The sequence below is a fragment of the Pseudopipra pipra genome, chromosome 5 (assembly GCF_036250125.1).
Source record: "Pseudopipra pipra isolate bDixPip1 chromosome 5, bDixPip1.hap1, whole genome shotgun sequence".
In the NCBI taxonomy this organism is placed as follows: Eukaryota; Metazoa; Chordata; class Aves; order Passeriformes; family Pipridae; genus Pseudopipra; species Pseudopipra pipra.
The window spans coordinates 25,161,324-25,185,325 of record NC_087553.1 but is presented as its reverse complement, the minus strand read 5'-3'; the positions used below and the strand labels follow the sequence as shown (position 1 = coordinate 25,185,325).

Here is a 24,002-nt window from a genome sequence, read left to right as displayed (position 1 = left end):
GTAGGATCTTAATTTTGGGACAGAAACTCCTTCTCAGGAGTGTTATTCCCCTGCTGATTTTAGCAACTAAAAAAGGTAAGAAGCCAATAAAAAAAGAGCAACATACCTCTAGCAGAAAGACTGTGCAGAAGACAAACACTTCACAAAGTAATGTTTTTGTATGCTAAAAACTTTACAACTACAAAGGAGCCACTAGTAAACATCATCAGAAGGACTAGAACAAGCCCAACAATTCCTTCTAGAATAATTTTCATCCACTGTCATAAGAACAGCATACACAACACCTCTTCTGACAGTAAGCTAGCATTGGAAAAACTCTGCTTTCCTCTATGTTTAATGAACGTGAAGCAACATTGAATGCAGTAAATCCCACTGCTACCTCTGCACTCTCAGCTGGTTTCCACTGCTCTCTATTCTCTTCCTTTATTAAAAAGCAAACAGTTTGGAAGAGAGAAAAGTGATTGCAAAATCACAGTACCCATCAGGAGGTCATGCACTTAGGTGTAGTTCTAAAAGCCTCTTCCCGTTCACCTTTTGAAATCCCAAGTAGATTGCATCCAATTTAACATTTCCCTCTTTCAGAAATCAGACAAAAACTCTGCACTGAATCAGGCAGTTCAATTGTGTCCTCTCACACCCAGAAAACTTTTGTTTTCTGAATTATAATCCTGACTTGCTCAATGAAATGTCCAAAAGGAACTCTCAGCAGGAAGCCTTTGGCCTTCCTTCCCTTCCCCTGTCAGTGTCTCCCTCAGGTCAGGCAAAGGCATATCCTGGAGCTGCAAATGCCATTAGTCCATGAGTCAATATTTACTTTGCATGCAGAGTCAGAAGAAATCTCCAGCTTCACAAACAAGTACATAAGTGAGCAAAGCACAGACACACACCTGACCAAGGGGGTGAAAAGGATGCCGATAATTTCTTTCCCTTGCACCCTGACACCCTAGCTTTTTAAAAAACGCAGAATCCCATGCAGACACTGACACACAGCAGCTGTGTTACACTGCTGGTGAACCTGGGTCATTCCAGGAACTATCTGTTCAAGGCTTACAAACCATGACCAGCCTCACATTGCTTTGGGTGTTGAGCAACACACTGTAAATGCAGGTGGGAGGCGCTGAGGGAGCCTTCGTGCTTCCTTTTTACAACATGACTGGGAATGAAGAGCTGAGGGACTTTAACTGCCCTCAACCCGCTTTCTGGTAGAGTGGAAGTGAAGCAGAGATACACCAAAAACCTAGAGCAGGTCTTGAAAGGGGGATGTGAGACCTGGAGAGCAGTGAGGGAGAGGCTGTGACAGCCTTGCAGAGCCGGGTGGGCAGGCAGGAAGGATGGCAAACTGCTGAGGTGTTATGCACTGACTGCAGAGGCACCACTCAGGACTCCAGTGCTGCCCAGTCATCAACTGGGATCACATACTGACTGCAGGAATGTGGTGGGGCAAAGTGCCTCCTCTCAGCTGCCTCAGGGAACTTAGAGCAACACTTAACAGAGGCAACAAAAAGTAAACTGGAACTCTGTGTCTCCTGCCATAAAGCACCTTGTAAATTCCTGGCCTCATTGGAAATGTAATTCCATGCAGAAATGCAACTAAAATGTACTTCAATGCAACAGTTCTGTACCCTGTTCGGTGTTCAGCAAGTCTGCCTGCTGCAATGACAGAGAGCCCCACTGGAGCTGGAGGTGCTGAAACACTGACAATTTATACAAAAGGAACAGAACAAGGGACTTTCAGTTTTGTATCCATTTTATCTCCATTTTGAAAATAAGGATGTGAAAAAGCAGAATCCTGCTTCCTACTGTTTATGCATTGGACAGACAGACACAGATGGACTTCCTGATCACAGTTCAATGTGTCAAGCCTGTCTCTGAAAAAACTCTACACAACACCTGCTTATGTAGAATGCAGATATCCTACATATGAACAGATATCTTATTTTCAGAGCAGAACTGCCTTTTATTTGCCTGGCACCAGAGCAAACAGCATGCCAGCTAAACGTGAACTGCACCACCGTGGAGAAACTCTTGTTAGCCAAGACCCTTGGGATCAGCAGAGAAGGAGTTTCCCCTTTCCTGGTACTCCCATTGCACGAGTGGTGAAAAGATGGGACTGTAGAGTGCTCCTTGCATCTCACACAGGATTACAACTTAGTACTAAAACAACAGTTGTTGGGGTTTTCTCTCTGCATTGAATGAGGTCAGAAAAAAAGGCCAGGATACCAACTAGCATGGTGTTCACTCTCGTTGCACAGTAAAATTCTCCTTGCTTCCAACACAGAGGCGAGAAAACCCATATGTGCCAAAAAAGGCAATCACCCTAGTCTTGAAGGCTTAGGGTAAAGGGAATTCCACATTAAACACCACAATGTAAATATAAACCAAAGGTTTCTGATTACTGTCTAAGGAGGCCCCGAACACACCTTCCATCACAGTCAGGTACTGCACAATAAATGGCCACTTTCACCTAAAAGAACACAGTGCAGGACCAGGGCACTTCTGCAGAACTCTACAGAAACTCGTTTTCCCCAAAACTCCCCAGAAGTGGTTTTCACCTTCTGGCCCATGAACTTCTGCAACACTGCAAACTTATAAGATGTCTGAGGAAAGTAATTGCAACTGTCTAATTTCATTTCAACACAGAAGTTTGAAAGAAAATATTTCTGCTAGAGATGCAGGGTTGCACCAGGCAAAGAAAGCCTGAAAGACACTTGTGACAGTTACTTAAAGTCAGGTTTTGTGAAGTCTTTTATATGACACTCCTGCTCTGAGTGGTGACAAGCAGTGCCATCTGAGGCTCTCCATCACCAGCCCTGTTGGCTCATCCCTGGTGAAAGTTTGATTCTCAAGCTGGTCTCGTCCCACTGTTCCCAGTGACAAAAAAACAAGAGCCTGAGGAGCATCTCTTCCTTGACACAGCCTCAGATGGTTTTGCAGAGGTTTAGCTGTCAGGGTTTGCTGTTACCTTGGTGAGGTGTTAGAAAGACTCGATTCGGGTCACTCCCCTGTACCTCTGTTGAGTGACTATTTCCTCCAGTATTCACAAAAAAAAGTCAGAGTCACGTCCCAGGACCCTAAGCAAGTCTCGCTTCATTTGGCTTCAGAAAAATGTCTTTTTAAGGAAAGTATACCCCAAAGCATTTGAAATTTTTCTCCTTCAGGGCTCTGTCTTTACAGAACAACTTTCTGAAGAGGTTAGTAACACTCAAAACACCTCTCAGGACTGTTTGCAAAGCCCTTATCTAGCATGTCATGTTTGACTACTTAGATCTTGCTCCTACAGAAATTTACATGCACAGATAACTTAAGAGGAAAAAAACCAAAATATACAATGACTGTTAACATTTGTGACAAAACAAGACAAAACCTCTGATATTTCCTGATTCTGGGGATCAGGAAGACTTCTTCTCCAGAAAAAAAAGGCTGTCAGGTTACGGACACTTTCTTTCATCTCTGAATCATCAAATACTTCCCAGTCAAGAAATACTGCACTGTCTGGGCAGTAACAACAGTTCTTGTAGTCATCCTTATAGCAATACACTATTTTTTTTCCACCTATCTCATAAAACAAGTGTGTTTTCATTTCTCCTAGGGTGATTTTCTTAAGACAGAAACAAAATTGCTCTGTTACCAATATACCTTGTTGCATTCCAGTTTAAGAAAAGCTGAGGCTTCCTCAGAGACAATACCAATGTGGCAGGACATCCTCCTCTTTCCTACCTAGTGTCAACAGCAACACAGCTGACAAGTGAGATTTTCCCCAGTTCTCCCACGTACTTACCCCTGTGTAAGCTTTATGTATTTAAAACCTAGACCCTGTGATGAAAGGTGGCATAGAAAGAAGTTTAAGCAAGTCTTTGTGTGGCTGAGGACACAAAACTGACGTGCCAACACCTCTCCATCCCTTGAGGGACACTTGGGACACTGCATTCACAACATAGAATGAAGCAATTTGTTTACCTCATCCTACCTGACAGTTGCAAAATCTCTGTATCCTACCCATTTGAGCTAGGATAGGAGCCAGGACACCCACTGTGATACAGACCACCAACTAGGATCACTGCTGATTTAGCTAGAAGAGCTGTAGAACCATGTACACCAAAATATAAGGCGCCTTACCTTTACCACTGCAGAGAAAGTTGCAATACTTCTTAGGATTTATTTTTTAAAAGTTTTCTTTGCTTCTTATGTGTTGGTGAGAAGTTTGCAATTGACAGTCAGGAAGAGACATCATCCCGACCATTTCCAAAACAGTTACTACCTCAGGAGGGGTGAACTCATCAACTCCTTTGTTAAAGCATCCCAAATACCAAACGTGGGAAACAATTCTGCAACATTCAAACCAATTCACTAAGAATGGGACTGAGACTGGCCACCCATTTCACACAGATCCCTTAATCAATAACCTCTACTGTTACCACGCCACCTCTGGTGAGAGAAACAGATTTTTAAAGGCTAAACATTTTGATTATTGTCCATCTGTTAAGATTGTCAAGGTCCTTTAGAACACTGACATTAGCAAAAGATCTCATCTTGCAGGAAAGCAAGTGACAGGTTAAAAGCACAGCAAAGAAGAAAAATCTAAATTACATTAGCAGGGACCCCAAAACTGGAGAATTATTTCAGTCCTGAGCAGGTGTGCAGTACTTTCCTCACTTTGACTCTATCATCGCCTGACCAGTGCAATTCCTCCAGAAATATGCCCCTCCTCTCTGCTGCCCCTCACAGATTCCCTTCACCCTTCTTCAGAGGAACAGTCACTATGAATGACATCTCCCTGAGAATACCAAGCCACGTTATTAAAACGTCATCGTAAAAGGAATTGAGAAAGGAAGTATTTGTCATTTTAATCTGTTAAATACAGAATTAACGTAACTTTGTATTAACATGACACAAGTACTCCCCACCCTGACTTCTTTAATTACATGTCATGCCTCTTCCCACCCCCTTCCTTCCCTTTTACTTTGTGAATTCTCCAGAGTAGGAATCCAACCCTTGTTTCTGCGTAGGGAAAGCTACACGCACAGTGTGCAGATCTAGAAATACATAATGAAATTGATTTTTATTCCAGTGGCTGTTTCTTTTCAGGCCACCACTCCAGACACTGTAGCAGCTAAAAAACTAATCTAGAATTTAGATTATCCAGCAAGCAACTGTATTTTGATCAACAGCTCAGCAAAAGCACAGCAGTGCCCCACTCCTGCCAAGCTGGCAGCTCCTTCTTGAGTGATTTCACGATCCAGTCTTGCACTACTAAAAAAACACTGATTGTAATTCCAGCAAGACTACTTCTCTCTCCCATCTATTTGCACAAAAGGATCCCTCATTTCCTGAAGGCACTGTTACTACTTTATCCTTCCCTCCCCCAAAAAAATCACAGCAAGCCATGAAGAGTAGGGCTGAGACATCATGAAGTAGGAAGCTATGACATCACATAACCCCTCCAACACTGAAATCTACTTGTTTAGAAGGAAAGTACCTGCTTAAATTCAGACATCCCTCAAAAAATTAGGAAGGAAGCAAAGCAGATACAGGGAGGAAATTTTTCCTGTCCCACCCTTACCAGATCTGTGAAGAGACACCAAACAGCCGTCCCGGAGCCCACAGCCACTGCCTGCAATGAGATTTAAATCCGTGTGACAGCGGTTCTTCACTCCCTTGAATTTGCATCACCAGGTAAGAGAATTACATCTGTCTCCCGCCTTCCTGACATTTATTACAGCTGACAATCACGGGGCCTGCAGCACATCTATTTGTGCCCATTGCCTAGAGGATACTGCCATATTTCCATCTCAGTTCCGTGACCGTTCCTTCCCCCCAGCCAGCCAGGAGACAGACCGTCTCTCCTCGGGGCACCTCCGAAAAGGTGCACGCGTGGAGAGCAAATGAGTATGGCAGAGCAGGACGAACGAGATCGCCGGGAGTCGCAGTCACAGGCAGGAGAAGAGGCGGGTGAGGGCAGAGGCACGTCCCGGGGAGCAGGGGAGAGCCCAGCCCGGAGAAGGGGCGCCGGCAGCGCAGGGAGAACGTGCCCCGGCAGCTCGGCGGCGAAGCCGTGCACAGCATGAGTCACCGGCGGAGCCAGACCCTGCGTCAGCGCAGCAGGTGCGCGGGAGCCTCCCCGGGGATGAGGGTCCCTGCCTTCCCCCGGCCCGGGCCCGGGGAGCGGCGCCGCGGCCGCACAGCCCCTGCCCCACACACAGCCCCGGCAGCGGGGCCGCCCGGGCGGGGAGCAGGGCAGGGAGGGGGTGCTGGGGGAGAGGTGTGCGCGGGGGGCCTGACAAGGTGGCTCGACGGCTCCTGGGGAGCCCCCCCGGCGCGGCGGCAGGCGCAGGGCTGGCAGCCCTGGAGGGCGAGGGGTGGCCCGCGGGCAGAGCCCCCTCCCCGCGCAGCGCCGGCCCCGGCCCCGCACCCACCTGCTGCCGCCGCGCTCCCCTCAGGGCGGGCGCCGGCCCCGACCCGCCGGCCCCGCACGCCGCTCCGCAGGCGCATGCGCGGGATCCGGGCGGCGGCGCGGGGCGCGCTGGGGGCTGTAGGCCGGGAAGCGCGGTCGGGAACGCGTGGGCAGGCGCCGGGATGCTGGCGCTCACCCACCGCTCGGGGCCGGGGGAATCGCCCCTCCAAGCAGCGCACAGACCCAGGCGCCGCCAGCAGAGCGCCGGTGTCACAGGCACGGGCCGCAGGAACACAGGGCAGAACCATCCAGAAGCGGGATTAGTCACAGAATCACAGGATCAATTAGGCTGGAAAAGACCTCTGAGATCATCGAGTCCAACCTATGACCGAACACCACCATGCCACTCAGTGCCACGTCCAGCCTTTTCTTAAACACCTCCAGGGACAGTGACTCCACCACCTCCCTGGGCAGCCTATTCCAGTGTCTAATCACCCTTTCTGTGAAGAAATTCATCTTAAGGTCCAACCTAAACCTCCCCTGGTGCAGCTTAAGATCATGTCCTCTCATCCTGTCCCTAGTTGTCTGGGAGAAGAGGCCAACACCCACCTGGCTACAACCTCCTTTCAGGTTGTTGTAGAAAGCAATAAGGTCTCCTTTTCTCCAGACTAAGCAGCCCCAGCTCCTTCAGCTGCTCCTCATCAGACTTGTGCTCCAAACCCTTCACCAGCTTCGCTGCCCTTCTCTGGACCCACTCCAGCACCTCAATGTCCTTCCTGAATTTAGGGACCTAGAACTGGACATAGCACTCAAGGTGTGCCCTTGCCAGTGCTGAGTACAGGAGGAGAATCAAGAACTGCACAGTCAAGAGCTGCTTCTGAAGCACTGCTTGGTGGTGACCTGTTCCCACCAACCAAGGAGAGGGGGGAACTACATCTTTGGCTGGTGTCAGTGCAAACACCGCCAGAAAGAAGACAGGTCATAAGCTAAGGAGTAGAAGTCTCTTAAAGGATTGTGCCAGTTTTCTAGGAGGGTGACATTTCCTCTGTGCCATTGTTATTTGTGCAAAACTTTCTAGGAAAACAAGTCCAACAGTTCACAGCTGGCAGCCTCTGCCTAGCACAAAGATTTATTTCCAGATGACAAGAAAAGGTACATTAGCTGATCCTCTTCCCTGCACAGTTTTGGTTTTTTTTTTTTTTTTTTTTTTTTTTTTTTTTTTTTTGTTTTGTTTTGTTTTGTTTTTTTTTTTTTTTTATGGAGGAAAGAGGACCAAAAAAGGAAGACTTCTGCATATGTCTGTTTTCTTTCTTGGCTATCCCTTTGAGTAATAGTCTGAAAATTACCAGTGTTCAATTTTCAAACAGATGGCTAATTAAATGTTAATAGCACAAGCAGGCAAAATGTTTTAAACACTACAAAACTCAGAAATGTTTGAGACATTTTGAATGCCATAATCTAGGGGGGCAAGGTAAAGCCAGAGAAATCTCAATGAAGGGAAATCATGGCCTGAAGCTTCCCACTGCTCTGACTACTTAATATATAGACAAGCCTCATTAAAACTGTATTTTGAAATCATCTTTAAACAATCATGGCCTCAAGGACAGCAGGTAGGTTCTTTCAATTAGTTCTGCTTTTCTTAATTCTTTCCAGCAACCACGTTTCAAAAATCATCAAGTAATCCCAGTCATGTCATCTCTGAGAATCTGAATAAATGAGAGGCATTTATAAAAGAGGGAGCTTTTTATCACACTGACACAGAAGAAATGGTCTGTGAGGTAATAACACTGGAGGAAGAGGTAAGGGAACCATTCCAGTTTAAGTCAAAGGGAGAAGAGTTTGGTCCAATACTGAATGGCCAGTAAAGCACAGACATTACAAACCAGAACTTTCATGTCAGAAATAAAATCAAAGCTCTTGAATTTCTCTGGCACCCAATGAATCCCAGCATCTTTTTTCTTTCTTTATCAGAAAAGACTTACTTGTAGCAGAGATCAACTTTCACATGTTAGAGTCCACCTACCATTCAGTATCAATCACCTACAAGGTGACCAATGACCACAAGGATTGTGGCCAAGGACCACAGTCAGAGCCAAATCACAATGGCTGGTTGCTAATTCGAACTTGCAAATATGATTTGTCAGGCAGCACCTGGCATTGCTCTTTGATAGCTGGCATTGCTTCTATAAGGGGCCAATGAAAGGTGCTATGATAAAGTTACCTTGTCACAATCAAGTGTTTCTCAATAACTCAGCACACTATAAATGGAGGCTTGATTAAACAGCAGACAAAGAACGAAAAGCCCATCTGGAATCAAGGTGGCTGTAAACTCTGGGGGTTAAATGCACTGCAGAGAACCAAAATAGCGTGACACAGTAAACAGATCTGGGTCAATAAGGCTTTTATTATTTTCTTGTACCCACACACCTTTGCAGACTATACCTAAAGTGCCAGGTCAATTTTCCCACCCATCTTGCTTTGGTATGGAATCAGTGCTGGTCGAACTTCCTCCTTCAGGAATTTTGCCACCTGTTCAAGAAAGATAAACAAAATTTGGAAAAGGGCTTGCCTTCTCCTCCCCATTCAGACCTGCTTGTTCCACCAGAGTCTCTCTTTCACAAAGACACCCAACACTCTGATACATCCTGGGTCAAAAATGTGAAGCCCACAGAAAAGCAAGACGAGAAAGCCAAGGGAATCAAAAGAGAGAAAGATGCCTGCCTTTGTAATATGGGCAGAGTTACACAGTATGTCCACTCTCTGGCATACAAAAGGATGCAGGATGAAACAACAGACTCCATTACAATGCATAGCACCCATAGCCTCTTTCCACTACTTTACCTGTTGAGGAGCACGTCCAGTGAAGGAGGAGGGATCCAACAGGCTTTCAAGTTGTTTATGGATAGGGCTGAAGTAAGGATCAGCACGGACACGGGCAATTAAGTCATTATCACCCCCTTCCTGTTTCACAACAGCGGCTGCTTGCTGGGAGAGAACACGAATCTTCTCATGGCAATCCTGTAGTTACAGAAGGAAGAAGATAGGAAAAGAAAAAAGTCATTCCAGTGCTACTGAAAGCACATGCTCATCGTGCCAACTTGTGTGGGAGGGAGAAATATCAAAGTGTACAGCCCCGGACAGCACAGCAATGACACACAGTTTGGACTGCAGCGTCTCATATACCACTACATTAAAGCAAGATTTTTTCATCTTTCCACATCTGCCCTTTGAAGTTAAAATAGTCTGAATGTCACACGCATTCCCTGTTGAATTATACCACAAACTTATGACACTGGAATCCTTTATATTTCTTCAAATTTCCCAAATACTTTTAGATGTCCCTTTGGGATTTTTTTTTTCAGTTGCAAACAATGTAAAACATCTACAGATTTGGAAAAGGGAAAAGAAAAGTATCTGTCCAACCTAACAAGCAGTGAGACTGTAGAAACCATGGCTTACATATGGACAGACTGAGGAAAAAAGAACACCTTACAAACCCGAGGACCTTGAGACATTCTGTCCCAAAGAACCCTCACACGACACTAAGACTGGCAAAACAGTTGTAACAATTTTTCTAAAAGACTTCTTATCCCTTGACTTACTGTGGAATCAATCTGTAAGAACAAAGGAACCCAAGCATAGTCAGGGACCACCTGCAAAATCAGATGCTGCCATGCTGGCCTTAAAGTACAGCCATGTGGTTCCATTTACAGCCATGCGAGAACCTTCTCTTCATCTTCCTGTTCCTTCCATCCAAGTGTTGTTTTGCTTCAGCACTGACCTGCCTCAGCTGAACAGATCTGTCCTCTCAGTGTTTAGGGGAGGGAGCTGTTTAGTAGTGGGGAAAGGAAGTGAGTTGGGTGGGAAGTGGGGAAAGCCTAAAAAATGTGCTGTTCCAAAGTTCCCAGTACAGGAAAACAGAACACATGAATATGAACACCTTTTATAAATGTACAACTCTACAGGTGTGTAATTAAACAGCACCAGAAAGAGACCAGGCCAATAACAGACACAAATGAATCACAGAATCACACTCTTAAGTTTAATCAAAGTAGAGAAGACTGTTTAAGAACAGGATACTTTAGAAAGAGAGCCATCTGTAAAGATAAAGAAACTTATTCACATGATGTGATGCCTTAAAACATTTGATAAGGAAGCTTACTCACTGACCCAGTGACAAATATCAGAGATGCAGAGGAAAAAAAAAAAAGGAAAAAGGATGTTTCCTGACATCACGGCTGAGTTGCCGCAAGTGTTTCAGAAAACTAGAACAACATATATTCTACTCAAAGCTTCTGTCAAAGCCGTTTGCTAATTACTATCTTGCAAGTTTAACTTCTGTCTCTGATGTGGAAATAACCATAGAATCAAAAATTACTATCTAAAAGGTAAGTAAAAATAAGGTGTTTTATTAAGATGTAAATTCAATTATCAATTTTGACCTGAATCATGACATTAAATGATAAGGAAATATAATCTAATAGTGTCTGTATTTATTTGCTAAGGAAAATATTTAATTTCAGTTTGCTTGAATACAGAAAACTGAATGAAGTACCGTAAACAAAGCTGCTAATATACTACACTAAATTAGGGAAGAATGATACACGAATGAATGGTTCAGAATGGTCTTACTTGCTTTTTTGTTGGACTGATTCATTCTCTTTTAAGGTAGCCAACTGCCAATATGCTCCATTTAAAGAAACCTGGCCTGTGTTTCAAGTTCCTTCAAACACTTACAAAAGGAAAACGCCTACTAGTATTTAATATAAAAATAGTTCTCCCTCTTCCCCAGCAGGCAGCCAGATTAGTTCAAACACACAGTGTACCTAATCAAAAATATGGATCTCCACAACTGCTCTCCCCTCAGAGGGCAGTCTGGCTTTGCAGCACCAGTGTAATATTAATAACTCTCTGGGAGCAGGTGAAGAGCAAAGAAAGGTGAGACAAGAGCCCAGATACTTTTGTTTCTCAGGAGACAAACATCAGGCAGGGAACAAAGGTATTTCGGACACTGGATTTGTACCTGACGATTGCCCCCCGCTTTCACCATCGCCATGATTATATTCTCTGTGGCCATGAACGGCAGCTCCTGCTGGATCCTCCTCTCAATCACCTTAAATGAAACAAACAGAAAAAAGAAACAGCATTATAGAAATTCTGTAGACAACTGCAACTCCCAGTGAAGTTCTTCCACTCCCTTTGAATCTCCAGGACTGGACAATGATCATGGAACCATAAAACACTTTGGTTAGAAGGGACCTTTAAAGGCTACCGAGTCCAATCTCCCTAACAATGAGCAGGGACATTTTCAACAAGATCAGGTTGCTCAGAGCCACATCCAACCCGACTTTGAATGTTTTCAAGGATGGGGCATCTACCGCTTCTCTGGACAACCACCACCCTCACTGAGAGTGTTTCATCACCCTCATTGTAAAATACTTCTTTCATATATCATCTAAATCGTCCCTCTGTCAGTTTAAAACCATTATCCCTTGTCCTACTGTAGTGGGCCCTGCTAAAAGGTTTGTCCCCATGATTCAAAGACAATTTCTCATTTTGAACTTAGCTCTGGAAATTCAGGTATTAAAGCTGATAATACTTACAAGCTATATCTTGGAAGGGACATTACTGTGGAAAAAATGTACAATGATTTTTTTTTCTAACCTGTGTTAAGTTACAGGACTGCATGGGATCTGTCTCGACAGTATCTTTTGCTGCTAATTTCTACAGATCCATTCTGTAGTTTGGGGAAAAATACCCTTTGTGAGAAATTTTGAATTCACTCTCTTTTGGTTTCAGCAAGGTACCCCTTCACATATGTCCCACAAACAGTGAGAACATGGCAAGAATAGAGAGCAAAATTCAGACAAACCATTTGAGCTAGCAGATAAAAATGTAATCCTTCGAGTGGGAGGATTTTCATACACTTTGGCATAGCTGCAGCATTACCAAGGACGGACATTATCTCCTGCTTTACCTTTGGATACACCACGAGTCCCTCGGAGATATTCTGCAGTGTGCTCAGGATGATGTCAGCTGTCAGGAAAGCCTCAGCCAGACACACGCGCCTGCAAAGCACACGTACCCAGAGCCCCAGTTAGCAATACAGGCCATGTTCCAGTCTACCTCAGATCCTTTAGTTTCTGTAAATCATTCTGTAAATAGCATTACTGTGGCCCTCAGGCTGGAACTGTTCTCCTTTTTTTTTTTTTTTTGGTCAGTAGAGAGGGAGAGAGAAGAGAAGGGGTGAAGGCACATGTAGAAAGCTCCAAGATAACTCAGTGATTACACAGGTAGGAAAGAGGGCAGCAATTTACAGTATCTTCCCCTATATGTTCTATGTTGAACTGTCTACTGATCCTACCCTCCAGGAGTAAGACATGCTGCACACTTATGCTGTGCCTGGCTGCACTCAGTGGGTAACTTCCAAAGTGATCCATGCATTTGGTGGGGGATTCCTCCAAGATACCAGCTCCTGGTCACAAAGGAGGGTCCTGACAAAAAGGAAAGGAGGGAAAGAAGAGGAGTAGTGGCAACTGAGCTGTATCAGGCAAAAGGCTCTGCGTCACAGTGCAGCAAACACAGCATCATCCATCTGTGACAGCAGGGCCTGCCCCATTCCAAACTGTGATCTTTTAAAATACCCTACTACTTGAACCTTGTGCTACATCTATGCCTTCCAACTCTATCACACTCTCTTAAAAACAATTTTGCTGGTTTGTACGTTGACTGAATTTTCTCTGTCTTACTCTGCCTTCCAAAACACTATAGCTTTAACAAAAAAAAAAATCCAAGGCACAGATTTCTTAATTGCTTTATGAAGTGGACAAATGACTCTTTCTATTAGATGAGATGAAAATAAAATTTGAAACATTCCAATACATGTCTCTACATTTGGTAGCTATTGGGAAATAAACACACTGTAACAATCAGTATCCAATTTCTTAAATTTACATTGTTTTCTGCTGCCTATGCAGCTCTTTTCTTAATGAGACTAGCAGCTGTAAAGCCCTTTTGGGAAAACATCTTCTATGCTTGCATGAAATTTTATGCAGACATTATGTTTGTGGAGATATCTTAAAAATAACATTTAGTACTAACCAAAAGATGGAAGCATTGAATTTAATTGCTGTAATTTACCTGATAATAATTACAGATAATTTTTGCTCAGCTCAAAACAGTGATAATGAAGAATCATCAAATAAAGCAAAGTTTGCTGCGTAATATCCTAAAGAGCTGCACGGATTTTCCTGAAACATTATTTTTAAAAAATAAATAGTTATGCTCTTTCTCTAGGATCTGAACTACTTCTTGTAAAGAACATTTTACAAATAGATTAAAATAAGTTTCTTCAGATTATTTGGAGGGTTAAGGTATTACTGATAAAATGTTGGATTATTCTTTAAAAAGTGAAAAAGATTGGGGTCAAAAAACTCATTCAAAATAGATAGGGAGGAGAATTTGAGAAATGTGAGTATTTATACTATACTGTTGAAACAGGAAGATTATGAGAGCAATACATTACCACAGTTTCTGTATCCCTCCCTCACTCTGCTGGTTTACATTGAAGAGGATCTTGGCATTAAAAAAAACTGTTTTTACCTGTTCTTACAGAGGAAACCAGATTCTATTGAGACTGCTTTCGATCAAGGTGTTAGCTCGTGGTTTTAGTTTAAAAATAGTATTTTCTAAATAGATCAAAGGACCTTCCTGAACAAGACCTTCTGAAATTGCAGCACTGCACAGTCTAAACAAACCTGTTGGCACTGTCATCCAATGTCCGCTCAAACCACTGCACTGAGGCTGTTTGGAGGGGGTCCATCACCAGGGTCATCAGGTGTCGAGCAAGGCTGCAGCAGCGCTCTGAACGCATTGGATTCCTCTTGTAAGGCATAGCACTTGAACCTGTGAGAGGAGAAAGAGGGATGGAAATGGTGCAACAGAAGCAGTGCATTCAGGAAGAAGAGATGAAGGTCCTCCCCCAGGTAAGAAAAATGTGTCAGGAATCATGGTTTTGACTAAAGCCTCAAAACACGATTTTCTAAGGACAATATGGAATAAAGAAAATGACACCACCACCATCCCCTTCAGATCAGAAACATCCAAATGTGGGGAGAGAAAAAGTGGGAATAAAATTTTGCAGTTCTGCAAAACAGAAATATTACCCCATAAACCAAGTTTTTAATGTAGCGTTCAGCAATGATCTCTCTAGGCTACCCATGGCAACCTTGGCAGTGTTCAAGGCTCCATCTGCTTAGTAACATTGTCCTTCGAAGTCAGATACTTAAACTGCTGCCTGTTGCTCTAGTGAATGGATATCAAAACCATCCAAAGAATGCAGAGTGGCAGAAGCAACAGACAGGACTAAAGCTTAATTTGCAGATTCAATTCTATACAACTAGTTAGAGGACCTCAACTTTCTTTCAGCCAAGAGCCAAAACTCTACATTTCCTCCTCCCTTTCTACCAGTGTCAGAAATCACATAATTGGCATTCTTCTGGCAAGGGTCCAGCCTAGCACCCTTGTTCCAAATTTGTCTGCTTATAAAGATCAAAATGCTGAGTCGAGCTGAAAACCTACAGCTCCAGTCAGCTTCATGAGGAATGGAAAATACTAAGAATTCCTTGGACCCAAGTCTTCCTCTCTAGGCAATGAGACATACATGGCTACTTCTGCTCTCCCCCCAGACACTGGAAGCGTGCAAATACAAATCCAGATTTTAATTATTTAATATCCAGAAACCTTTAGGTAAGGTGCTTTTTCTTCCTTCTTCCCCCCTTTTTTTTATTTTAAAAGGACCCAAAATACTAACAAGGTCAACCCCAGCTAATTTAAAGCAACTTCTGTCAGTGACATTTCTAAGTTTGTTTAAAAGGCAGCACCAACATGAATGAAAAGACACATAGACCAATCCAGGAAGGGTCTCTCATCCCTTACCAATCTGTTCTTTCTCAAAAGGCTCCTCTATTTCCTTCAGGTTGGCCAAAAGACGAATGTCAGTGCAAATCTAGAAAAGCACAAATTAGCAAACAGAACCAAAATAACACCCACCAATATATACTCCTTCTTGGAGAAGAGTTTGCATCTAAGAAGTAAACTGTGGGCAGCGAAAATTTTGGCAAAAGAAATTGACACTGCAATCATACTTCCTGTCCTAAAAATGTCAGTCAAGAAAACATACAGAAAACAACCACTGTATTAGAAGAGGACTCCAAGGAGGGCAAAAATGTGCACAGAGCGGAAGATGGACCAGGGCAGAACACTGAAAATGCATAACAAAATTACACAGTGATTTGCAAACACAGATAATGTGTGCTCACTGAACCAGAAAAAAACTAAAACAAAAGAAAATACCATAGATAACTTTAGCCCAAGAGGAGGAACAGGAGGGAGGGAACAGAGATAAATCACTGAAAACAATCCACAAGGACACCATTATCATAGAAGCAATTAATTAGGAGCAAACAGTGAAATTTAAAAATTCATACACCACTAGGAAAGACATTTGATCTAATTGGATCAATTGAGCATAGATTAGACTACTATCTGGTGTGGGATTTGTTAACCCATCTCAGAATCTGTTCAGCAAACTTGCCTTATTTATCTCTGGTCTGAAGATCTTTGAAATTTGACCACTAGGCATGTAACCAGCAGTGAATTTACATGATCACAAAGAAGACAGCTGGACAGGGAACACCAATATTTCTTGAGAAGAGCATTCTGCACTATGAGCACTTTCTCTTCAAGATCTAAAATGTTTCCCACTCTTCCCAATGTATCCAAGTAGGGAGCTCACCTTGTGTACAGATGCCCCCAGACTGGCCAGCACAGATAGGACCCCAATATCCACCTTGCGACTGTAGGTCTGCCCTGTGACCATGTAAGCCCTAGAAATAAGCACAGAAGTTGAGTGTTCCAGACAGACACAACAGTACTGCAAGACTTTGAGCAAGGAGATGGCTCAAAGTGGAGGGCTGTCACTCTGCCCTGATGGGAATAACTTTGGATTCAGGCTGTCAATGTCTTGGGGCAGCATGCGGATGGGAGAGAGGAACAGAGAGGGAAAATGGACAGCTGTACTTTGACAGGGAGACAAGTAGAAGTGGCCTGTTAAGGAGGTGAAGTTTCATGCGGGAAGCTGCAACTGAGAATGGAAGATGGCAAGGGGGGATAAGTGAACATCAGCACAGATGTCAGCTTGGCAGCTTGGGGAATTTGGGCCAACACCACTGGCAGGAGTCACACTTTGCTAACACCAAATAAAGATGACTAAGTATGTTGCTTGTTACATACCGCTTAAATCCTGCCTTTGCAGTCACTAATCTGTCCAGTTCTTCAACCTTGGGGTGAAGAAAAAAATAAAACAGAGCTCAAAATACAACAACTCAGTAAGGTCAGCAAGAGCAAAAACGATCTTTTGCTTTTCTTAGTTTACTGTCAAAATATGTTTTCCTTTCTGTGAAGCACTGCCCCGCCCCCGAATTCTGCTCACTTTCACACAGGGCCTTGTCAGTGAGCCCCAGAGGGATCACAATGCCCTTGTGAATTTGATGCCAGAATTTCCATGTTCCCTCAAAGAGAAAACAGCATTCCAGAATGGAAAATTGCCAAGACTGCAAAGTCTATGCCCTAGGCTGTCTGACATACTTTACTATGGTCTCCCTCAAAGAGCTGCAAGAAGCTGGCTTGAGTGCCAGTGGTGCCTTTTACACCCCGAAAGCGGAGGTCATCCCGAGCCCGCTCCAGGCTCTGCAGGTCCATGCACAAGTCCTGAATCCACAAACAGCAGCGTTTCCCCACAGTGGTGAGCTGGGCAGGTCTGAAAACAACGAAGAACAGAATGTGACTCATTGAGGACATGCACAGTAACTCCACAAGGACCACACTTTGAGTCTGCCATTAAGACATCCTTGCAGGTTAATTCTCTGACTCATCTGAGCAGAAATTAACAAGGTTTGGCTTATGTAGGAAGATGTACTAGTAGACATATATCCCCGGTAAATGGTACTGAAGATATGATCATTCCTTTCAGGAACAGATGTAATTCCACTACGAGAAAACAGCAATCGTCACGTCCACATGTGCCAGGAGGGTGCTCTCTGCCAGCCTGCAGGGGCCCATGACAAACAGGGGGTGCATCTGTGCCCCACCCCAATTCTGCTGACCCAGGGCAAGGGGGGCATCCTGGCTGACTTACAGCACTGGTGTGAAATTCTCAGCATAGAAACATCTGTTTTCACATTGTGATTTTAAAGGATTCCTCTCAGGGACTGTTTTGTTTTTTTTATTTATGTAGCTGCATTCCTCAGCCCCTGGGCAAACATGCATTAACGATGCTGTCAGCTAACCCTTCTTGTAAGACCTCCACCTGGTCACTGCAAGCCTCAACTACACTGGCCCCCTGCCAGTGCTCTGAGGTGGTAACAGGAGTGTTACGCAGAACCCAGCAGTTGAAATATTTCAAATTATCAACATGAACTCCAAAAACAACCTCTATACTAGTTCCAAAAAAGCATATGCACATGAACAAGACTCAGACATAAAAAGGAAGCATGTAAGATCTGGAAGCAGAGATAGGTGATCCAGGAGGATACATGGCAGGGATGTGGCAAGGACCGTCAAAACCCACCTGGATGAATTTAGTGTGGGGTGTGAAAGGCAAAAAGACAGGCCTCTGCAAGTACATAAGCAGGAAAAGAGAAGGCAAGGGAAAGCACAGACCTGATTGTAAACAGAGAAAAAGACCCCACTGACAAAGGACACGGAAAAGGCTGAGGCATCAATGCCTTCTTCACCTTAGTTTTTATGATTTCACCTTGCATACAATTCTTGAATACTCCTTTGTCCTCTTTCCAAAAGCCAAAATAAAAGTAAACACAGAGAATACAGCTCCAAAAAGCTGTAGCTGAAGAGGGCCCTAGGACTAGAGCTGATGGAACTGACATGCGATATACGGCAAGACAATTGACCTGATGCTTTCACTCTCCTTTGGGAGAAATTTTTAAGTGCCAGACAAAGAGTCTGACATGACCTGTGCTTAATTTCCCTGCCTCTGGTGTTCCATATCACTGGGGCTTACCTCATGGTGTAGTTTTAATGCCTCTGAAAATAGTCTTCATGAAGAAGATTAAACTACCCCAACAACAGAACCACTGACATCCTGTTGTCCTTCGACTTAGTAACAAGTGGACATTAACAAAACTTTCTAAGCTGCAGTTGAAAATAACCTGGGGAAAAACAAAGAAAATGTGACTGGAAGACAGGATTACTGCAATTCCCAGTCACGCTCTTTTGAAACAGCCGAGAATATGCACATCTGTGTTTGCCTGGAAGTCATTCGTTATGAAGCTGTTTTAAAGCACCTGCTGACAGCTACTCAAAGCAACAGTCCAGTTTCCTGAGACAAGCCTGGACTCAGGCATATACTCCTTTTCTGAACCACCAACACCTTAATGATGTCCATCAATACCAACTGCCTCTGGCCAGAGATGGGAAAAAGGATGAAAGCAAGCAGTGGCAGGTCAATTTAACCAAATGAAAGCAAAGGCTGATGGCTACTTACTGGTAGTGAGTGAAGCCCAAAGTAGGCATGTCAGCATACTTCTCAGCAAAGTCGGCCAGCCGGCTGATCACCCTTGCGAGCTGGTGGAAGCAGGAAGGGTACAGAAGAGGTGGAATGAGAGAGAAAAAAAACCAAACAACACAGCAGCAGCTAGCAAAGCACAACATTGTGAGAAAAAGGGGAGGGAAACAACTGTGCAGCTTCTGAATAGCACCCTCTAGTTGTAGAATATGGCAAGTTTAATTTTTTCAGGCCATGCATGCAACTTCTGCTTCCTACTAAACTCAAGCAAGAGGTAACACAAGTTGTTGGACTTCAGCTCAAATTAGTCTCATCCTCATGCCCAACCCAATGCTGCAGATGGTTCATCCTTGGGTATTCTCTTTATTCCTGGAAATGGTCAGAAATAAAGATGATTTGGGTATAACTGACACACACACAGCCCAGGGCAAACTGGATGCCAAGATGTTCAGCTCAGACAGACAACACTGCACTACAGCCCCACTATATCTGACTTCAGAAAATTGTATCATATACTTTCTTGAATGCTGACACAGTCCTAGGAATATAGTTAAGGGGAAGCCTAAGCTGACCCCGAAAGCAATACAGTTGCTTTCCAAAACTAGTACCCATGGCACAGATGAAGAAGGTGCTGCTTGTAATTCCCCCTGTGAGCAAAGAAGCTTTGGGGAAAGACTTCAGAAAGGAAAGGAGGGTAACTGTTCACTTTCTTAAGAATAACCCAGACAGACAGCTCCTCCTAGCTTCCCAGAAAGGCTTAGGAAATCCCAAGTTAAACACAGGCTATTAACAGGACATGAGTGCTCCCCAGTTCTGAGATACTGTGCACAACTGCATTCTCACCTTGGGTAGCAGCAGGTTAAGCCCATCACGGAGGACAATCAGATCCTGAAAGAAGCAAAGAAAGGAACTTTGGGCCATGTCTAAAGGGCCAGACATAATGTTTGTCTCAGACAGGATACATATAATTAAAATATGCTTTGTTGACTCAAAAGTGTCTTCTTGAAACAAATGCTTTGCTTTCCTTCTTGTAACAGAACTTGCACTGAACTTGCTTATGACTGGATCCGTCATTGCTCCTTTTATACTACCCACAGAAAGTCATGAGTGGTAGGAGACCTGTTTCCACCAACTGCCTATCAATGATTATTTTGAGATAGTCAGGATGCCCATGGCACGATAGACTAAATCACAGTCCCAAGCAGAAAATACAGGCACTGTAAGCTAAAGACAGCAGGAGAGTATGGGCACTGATGTGGCACACCAGTCATCTTTACTCCTTCTTTTGAGACTGAGGTACAGCTAGGTCCAAGTGTCACAAGGAAGGTGATATTACCTAAAAGCCAAACAAGCTTGCAAAGGGGTAGAGAAAAAATAATCACACAGCAGCTTCTCATACAGCAAAAGCAGTTGTGAAGTTGCAATTGCTTGAACAGCAACATATACTGAGAAATTAGGCTTCAGTTTGTACTAAGTTTTAGACAGGTTTTTCACAAATATTTTACAGTTCTGTAGAATGGTGGTATTTCCTTTTTCACTTAACACATTTATCCATTCCCTTGGCCACTGAAAAGCTTGTTTTACCCTGAACTAACACAGGGGTTCCAAGCAGCAATTGGAACCTCGTGGGCCTTGTTCTGTAAGTCAGTGAACTCCTGTCATGGTGGTGTAACTGATAATTCAGAGTTCACATGTTTCTGCATGTGTTTGCAACTCACATCTCTTATCTCCTTGAATATTTAACATGCAAGCAGAGCTTAGGGAACAATTAGGTTCCAGACAGATCTTGCTTCACATCAAAAGAAAGAAGGCAAGAGGAGCTTTCCTTCCTAGGGTAGCTAGGTCAAAGAGGAATTAACTTCAACAGTAGAATTAATAAAAATGTCTGAAAATCTATTTAATATTTTATAAAGAAAAGTTTGTAAAGAGCTATCAAATAAGCAACTGTAGCTTTGTTTTGCCCAGCTCTGCACACAGGAAACTGAAAACACTATGTTACCGTGTTATCCCCTACGTAACAGGAAGTTGCTCCAAGGTGAATGATGGCTGCAGCTTTCGGGCAGCAATGGGCGAAGGTGTGAACGTGGGCCATCACATCGTGACGCAGCTTCTTCTCCTCCTCTGCTGCCATCTTGAAGTCAATGTTGTCCAGATTTGCTTCCATCTCCTGTATCTGCTCATCTGTGATAGGAAGCCCAAGTGACTGCAAAGGGAAAATAACTTTCTATTGCCTTTTTTTTTGCCAATCGAACTGAGACAGAAGATATTTAGATCAATTACTCCCACATGACATCTCACAGAAGCATGGCAATTTGGCATAATCAAGAACTCTAAACTCCTGGTATTGCCTGCAGAAAGGAACAAAATACCCTATAGACTTTCTGTCAAATTCAGTTTCCAATGAAATATTTTTTCAGTTCTTATTTCACATTTTCCAAATGGATTACTCGAAAATTTCTTCTATTAAGTAGGGTGATACTGAAATCATTTGCCTGGCCCTGTGCTTTACCTAAAATTTTATCACTAAACTGCATGTCCTCTCTTACTACTTCTCTGCAACTTTGAGAAAACCTATGGTTAGATCTTCCTAATTCTGATTTACTGTAAGACAAGAGCAACTATTGCCCACAGTTCATTCATTACTTTTTGGTTTTTTTCAATGTATCCAAAAAGAAATGCTATGTATCTTCAGTAAGGATACCTAAATAAGCCACATATGCATATCTTGAAATCAGGTGAGTACTGCAGTAAATAGTGTAGCCATAGTTCATTTATTATTTGGTGTTTGGCTTGGGTTCATTTTTTTTCCCATAGAAATACTATGCATCTTCTATAAGAAGTTTCTTCAAAAGAAAATATTTTTATCTATAACGAGCTGATCACTGACAGAGCTAACAGGTGCTGAAAATAGCTGGCTCTGCCTCCTTTAGTCCAAGGCTGACATTTGATGACAAACTGATCTGGAACGAGGAGAGAGATAAAAATAGTAGTCTCCCTCTTCCCACTAAGAAAAGAGAGAAGTAGTTTCAAGATCTGTCTCTACTTTCTGGGGACAAAACTCTAGGGCGGCAATGAGAGGGAAAGCAAGGGTCAAGAGACAAGGGAGCCATGAGTTCAGGGCTTGGGAGTGGAAACCTAGAAGTCTCACACTGGTTTTTTCAAGCAGATCACTTTCTCCTATTGGGCAACTTGCATATTTTGCTCTTGAACAGAAGAAAAAGTGTTGGAATTGATATATGTTTATATTGTCATGTTTCCAGCATGCAAAGCTGCTTAAGCATGTTTTCACGGTATTGGTACTTCCTATGCTAGATGACATTGCATCGATTTTTCTGCTCACTCCAGCATCTGAACTATGAGAAAATCAAGCATGTGGTACTTCAGAAGGTGACTCCTATTTAGCACAGCTGCATAATTACACCTTCACCTTCTAAAAAAACCAGCATACTATTGATGAGGCAGCTGTAGCAGTATGATCCTTGAACGGAGAAGGAACACGTTAATGACATTGTGCACTGTTGTTCATTCTTCAGCAAGGTGCTTCTCTGCCCTTACACTAATAGTAACAGCCAGACCTAGTGCTTGGATTGCTTCCTAACAATCCCAGTACTTCGAAACTGGAAGCTGAACTCTGCACAAAACAAATGGGCAACTCTTGAGTCTGAAAGTTAAAGCCATTCTGTCAGAAAGTGGGGTGGGTTTGTGTGGTTTTTCTTTGTGGTTTTTTTGGGCAATACATTACAGCTTTTTCACTGTCAAAAACCTGGTAAGAGTCTTCCTGCCAGTCACAAGGAATCAAGTTAGTGGATCCTCAAAACTGATTGTGTCTCTCTTAATAATCGCTGTACACATATCCCTAATTAGGATCAAAGTCAAAGTAAGAAGGTTTAGCTTAAACTACATTTAAAAAACGTTAACTTCATAGACTCTACTAACACAACAGCTTGCAATCCTATGGACATACTCTCAGCTGCTGCTATCTAGTAGTTGAATTAATACACAATACTCAGTCTTTTGTGGTATTTTTTTTTTTTTTTGGCACTCAGCCTATCAGAAACATCACAAGAACTTCTGGGGTAACTGTTCGGCCCTCTTTGGTCAAAAGTAAACTTATCTCAGAAATAAGAGCTATCTAAAAACAACTGGCTGCAGAGGTAGGGGGTGGTTCAGTTGGCATGGACTGACAGCCATCGGATTGAACAGGAGAGAGGACCTCACCCGTCACACCTCCTGAAAAGCAAACAGCGAGTGCTTCAGAAGGACAACGATGTTTGCTCAAAGGCAATCCCTCACCAAAAACTGCTTAGCAGAGCTTTCACAAAACTAATTTCACAAAGGCAAAAGTGCAAGGGGGAGCATATGAGACGAGAAGAGGCGATTTGCTGAGGGGCGATAGGTGCGTGGAGGATTGTGTACAGACAGTTGGGTAACCCTGACTCCCCACCCCCTGCGTCCCTTTTCCCCCTGAAACACGCGAAGGGGCTCCTAAAAGTTGTTCTGGTCAGTCTTCCCGCGCTCGGTCTCGTTTCCCGAGGGCAGCTCCGGGAAGGCACGGTTCCCAGCCCTCCTCTGCCAGGGCCCTGAAAGGAAACGGGACGCGAAGAAGCCCCGACACCACGCTCCCCCCTCCCCAGGCCGCTCTGCCCTCAGCGCCCCGTCCCGCCGTTACCTTCTCAGCCTGGGCGAGGTAGAGCCAGAGGCGGCGCCAGGTGCCGAACTTCTTCCTCTCGCTGAAGTTGTAGCCCATCTCGGCGCTGGCGTACCGCGACACCAGCGGGGAGCGGTATCGCGCCATCACGTCCTCCTCCTCTCCGGGGGCCGCCATGGCAGCGTCCGCGGCACAGGTCGAGCGCGGGCAGCAGGCAGAGCCCCCAGGCAGCAGCGGATAAGGGCGGGCGGCGGCCCCGCCCCGCGGCCCTGAGGCGGCCCCGCCCCCGCCGCCATGGCGGGCCCGGCTCGGTCGCTCGGCGCCCCCTGGCGCTCGGAGGCCGCCGCGCCGTGAGGGGCCCCGAGATGGCCGCGGGTGAG

At 44.1% G+C, this 24,002-nt stretch overlaps 2 protein-coding genes across 4 annotated transcripts in view; both read right to left on the bottom strand.

The window, feature by feature from the left end:
• The window catches only part of SGSM3 (small G protein signaling modulator 3), a 29,253-nt gene extending 22,750 nt beyond the window's left edge, over positions 1–6,503 (bottom strand). Inside the window, exons 1-2 of one of the 3 annotated variants that reach the window (XM_064655182.1) lie at positions 6,414–6,503; positions 5,561–5,611 (exon numbers count right to left, since the gene is read on the bottom strand). The gene's annotated coding sequence lies outside the window, so the exon portion shown is untranslated. The remainder of the gene's footprint in view (positions 1–5,560; positions 5,612–6,413) is intronic. The other 2 variants (XM_064655181.1, XM_064655183.1) reach the window with 2 other exon arrangements.
• Positions 6,504–8,775: 2,272 nt separating this feature from the next.
• ADSL (adenylosuccinate lyase) lies at positions 8,776–23,888 on the bottom strand. The gene is made up of 13 exons (XM_064655184.1): positions 23,644–23,888; positions 20,974–21,177; positions 19,818–19,862; positions 18,954–19,033; positions 17,039–17,210; positions 16,685–16,731; positions 16,188–16,278; positions 15,329–15,398; positions 14,149–14,296; positions 12,369–12,459; positions 11,415–11,504; positions 9,233–9,409; positions 8,776–8,920 (listed from the first exon to the last, which is right to left on the bottom strand). Exons 1-13 carry the CDS (start codon positions 23,797–23,799, stop codon positions 8,834–8,836), a joined length of 1,458 nt encoding a protein of 485 aa, XP_064511254.1. The 5' UTR covers positions 23,800–23,888; the 3' UTR covers positions 8,776–8,833.
• Between the last annotated feature and the right edge of the window lie 114 nt (positions 23,889–24,002).

Bases quoted from the DNA above. Each gene is read 5' to 3' on its own strand.
- ADSL (XM_064655184.1), bottom strand. From the start codon at position 23,799: ATGGCGGCCCCCGGAGAGGAGGAGGACGTGATGGCGCGATACCGCTCC. The intron at 21,178-23,643 runs GTAACGGCGGGA...TTCCCTTTGCAG, and splicing joins ACCTCGCCCAGGCTGAGAAG to TCACTTGGGCTTCCTATCAC. The intron at 9,410-11,414 runs GTACAAATCCAG...CTGTAACTACAG, and splicing joins AAGCGGGGGGCAATCGTCAG to GATTGCCATGAGAAGATTCG.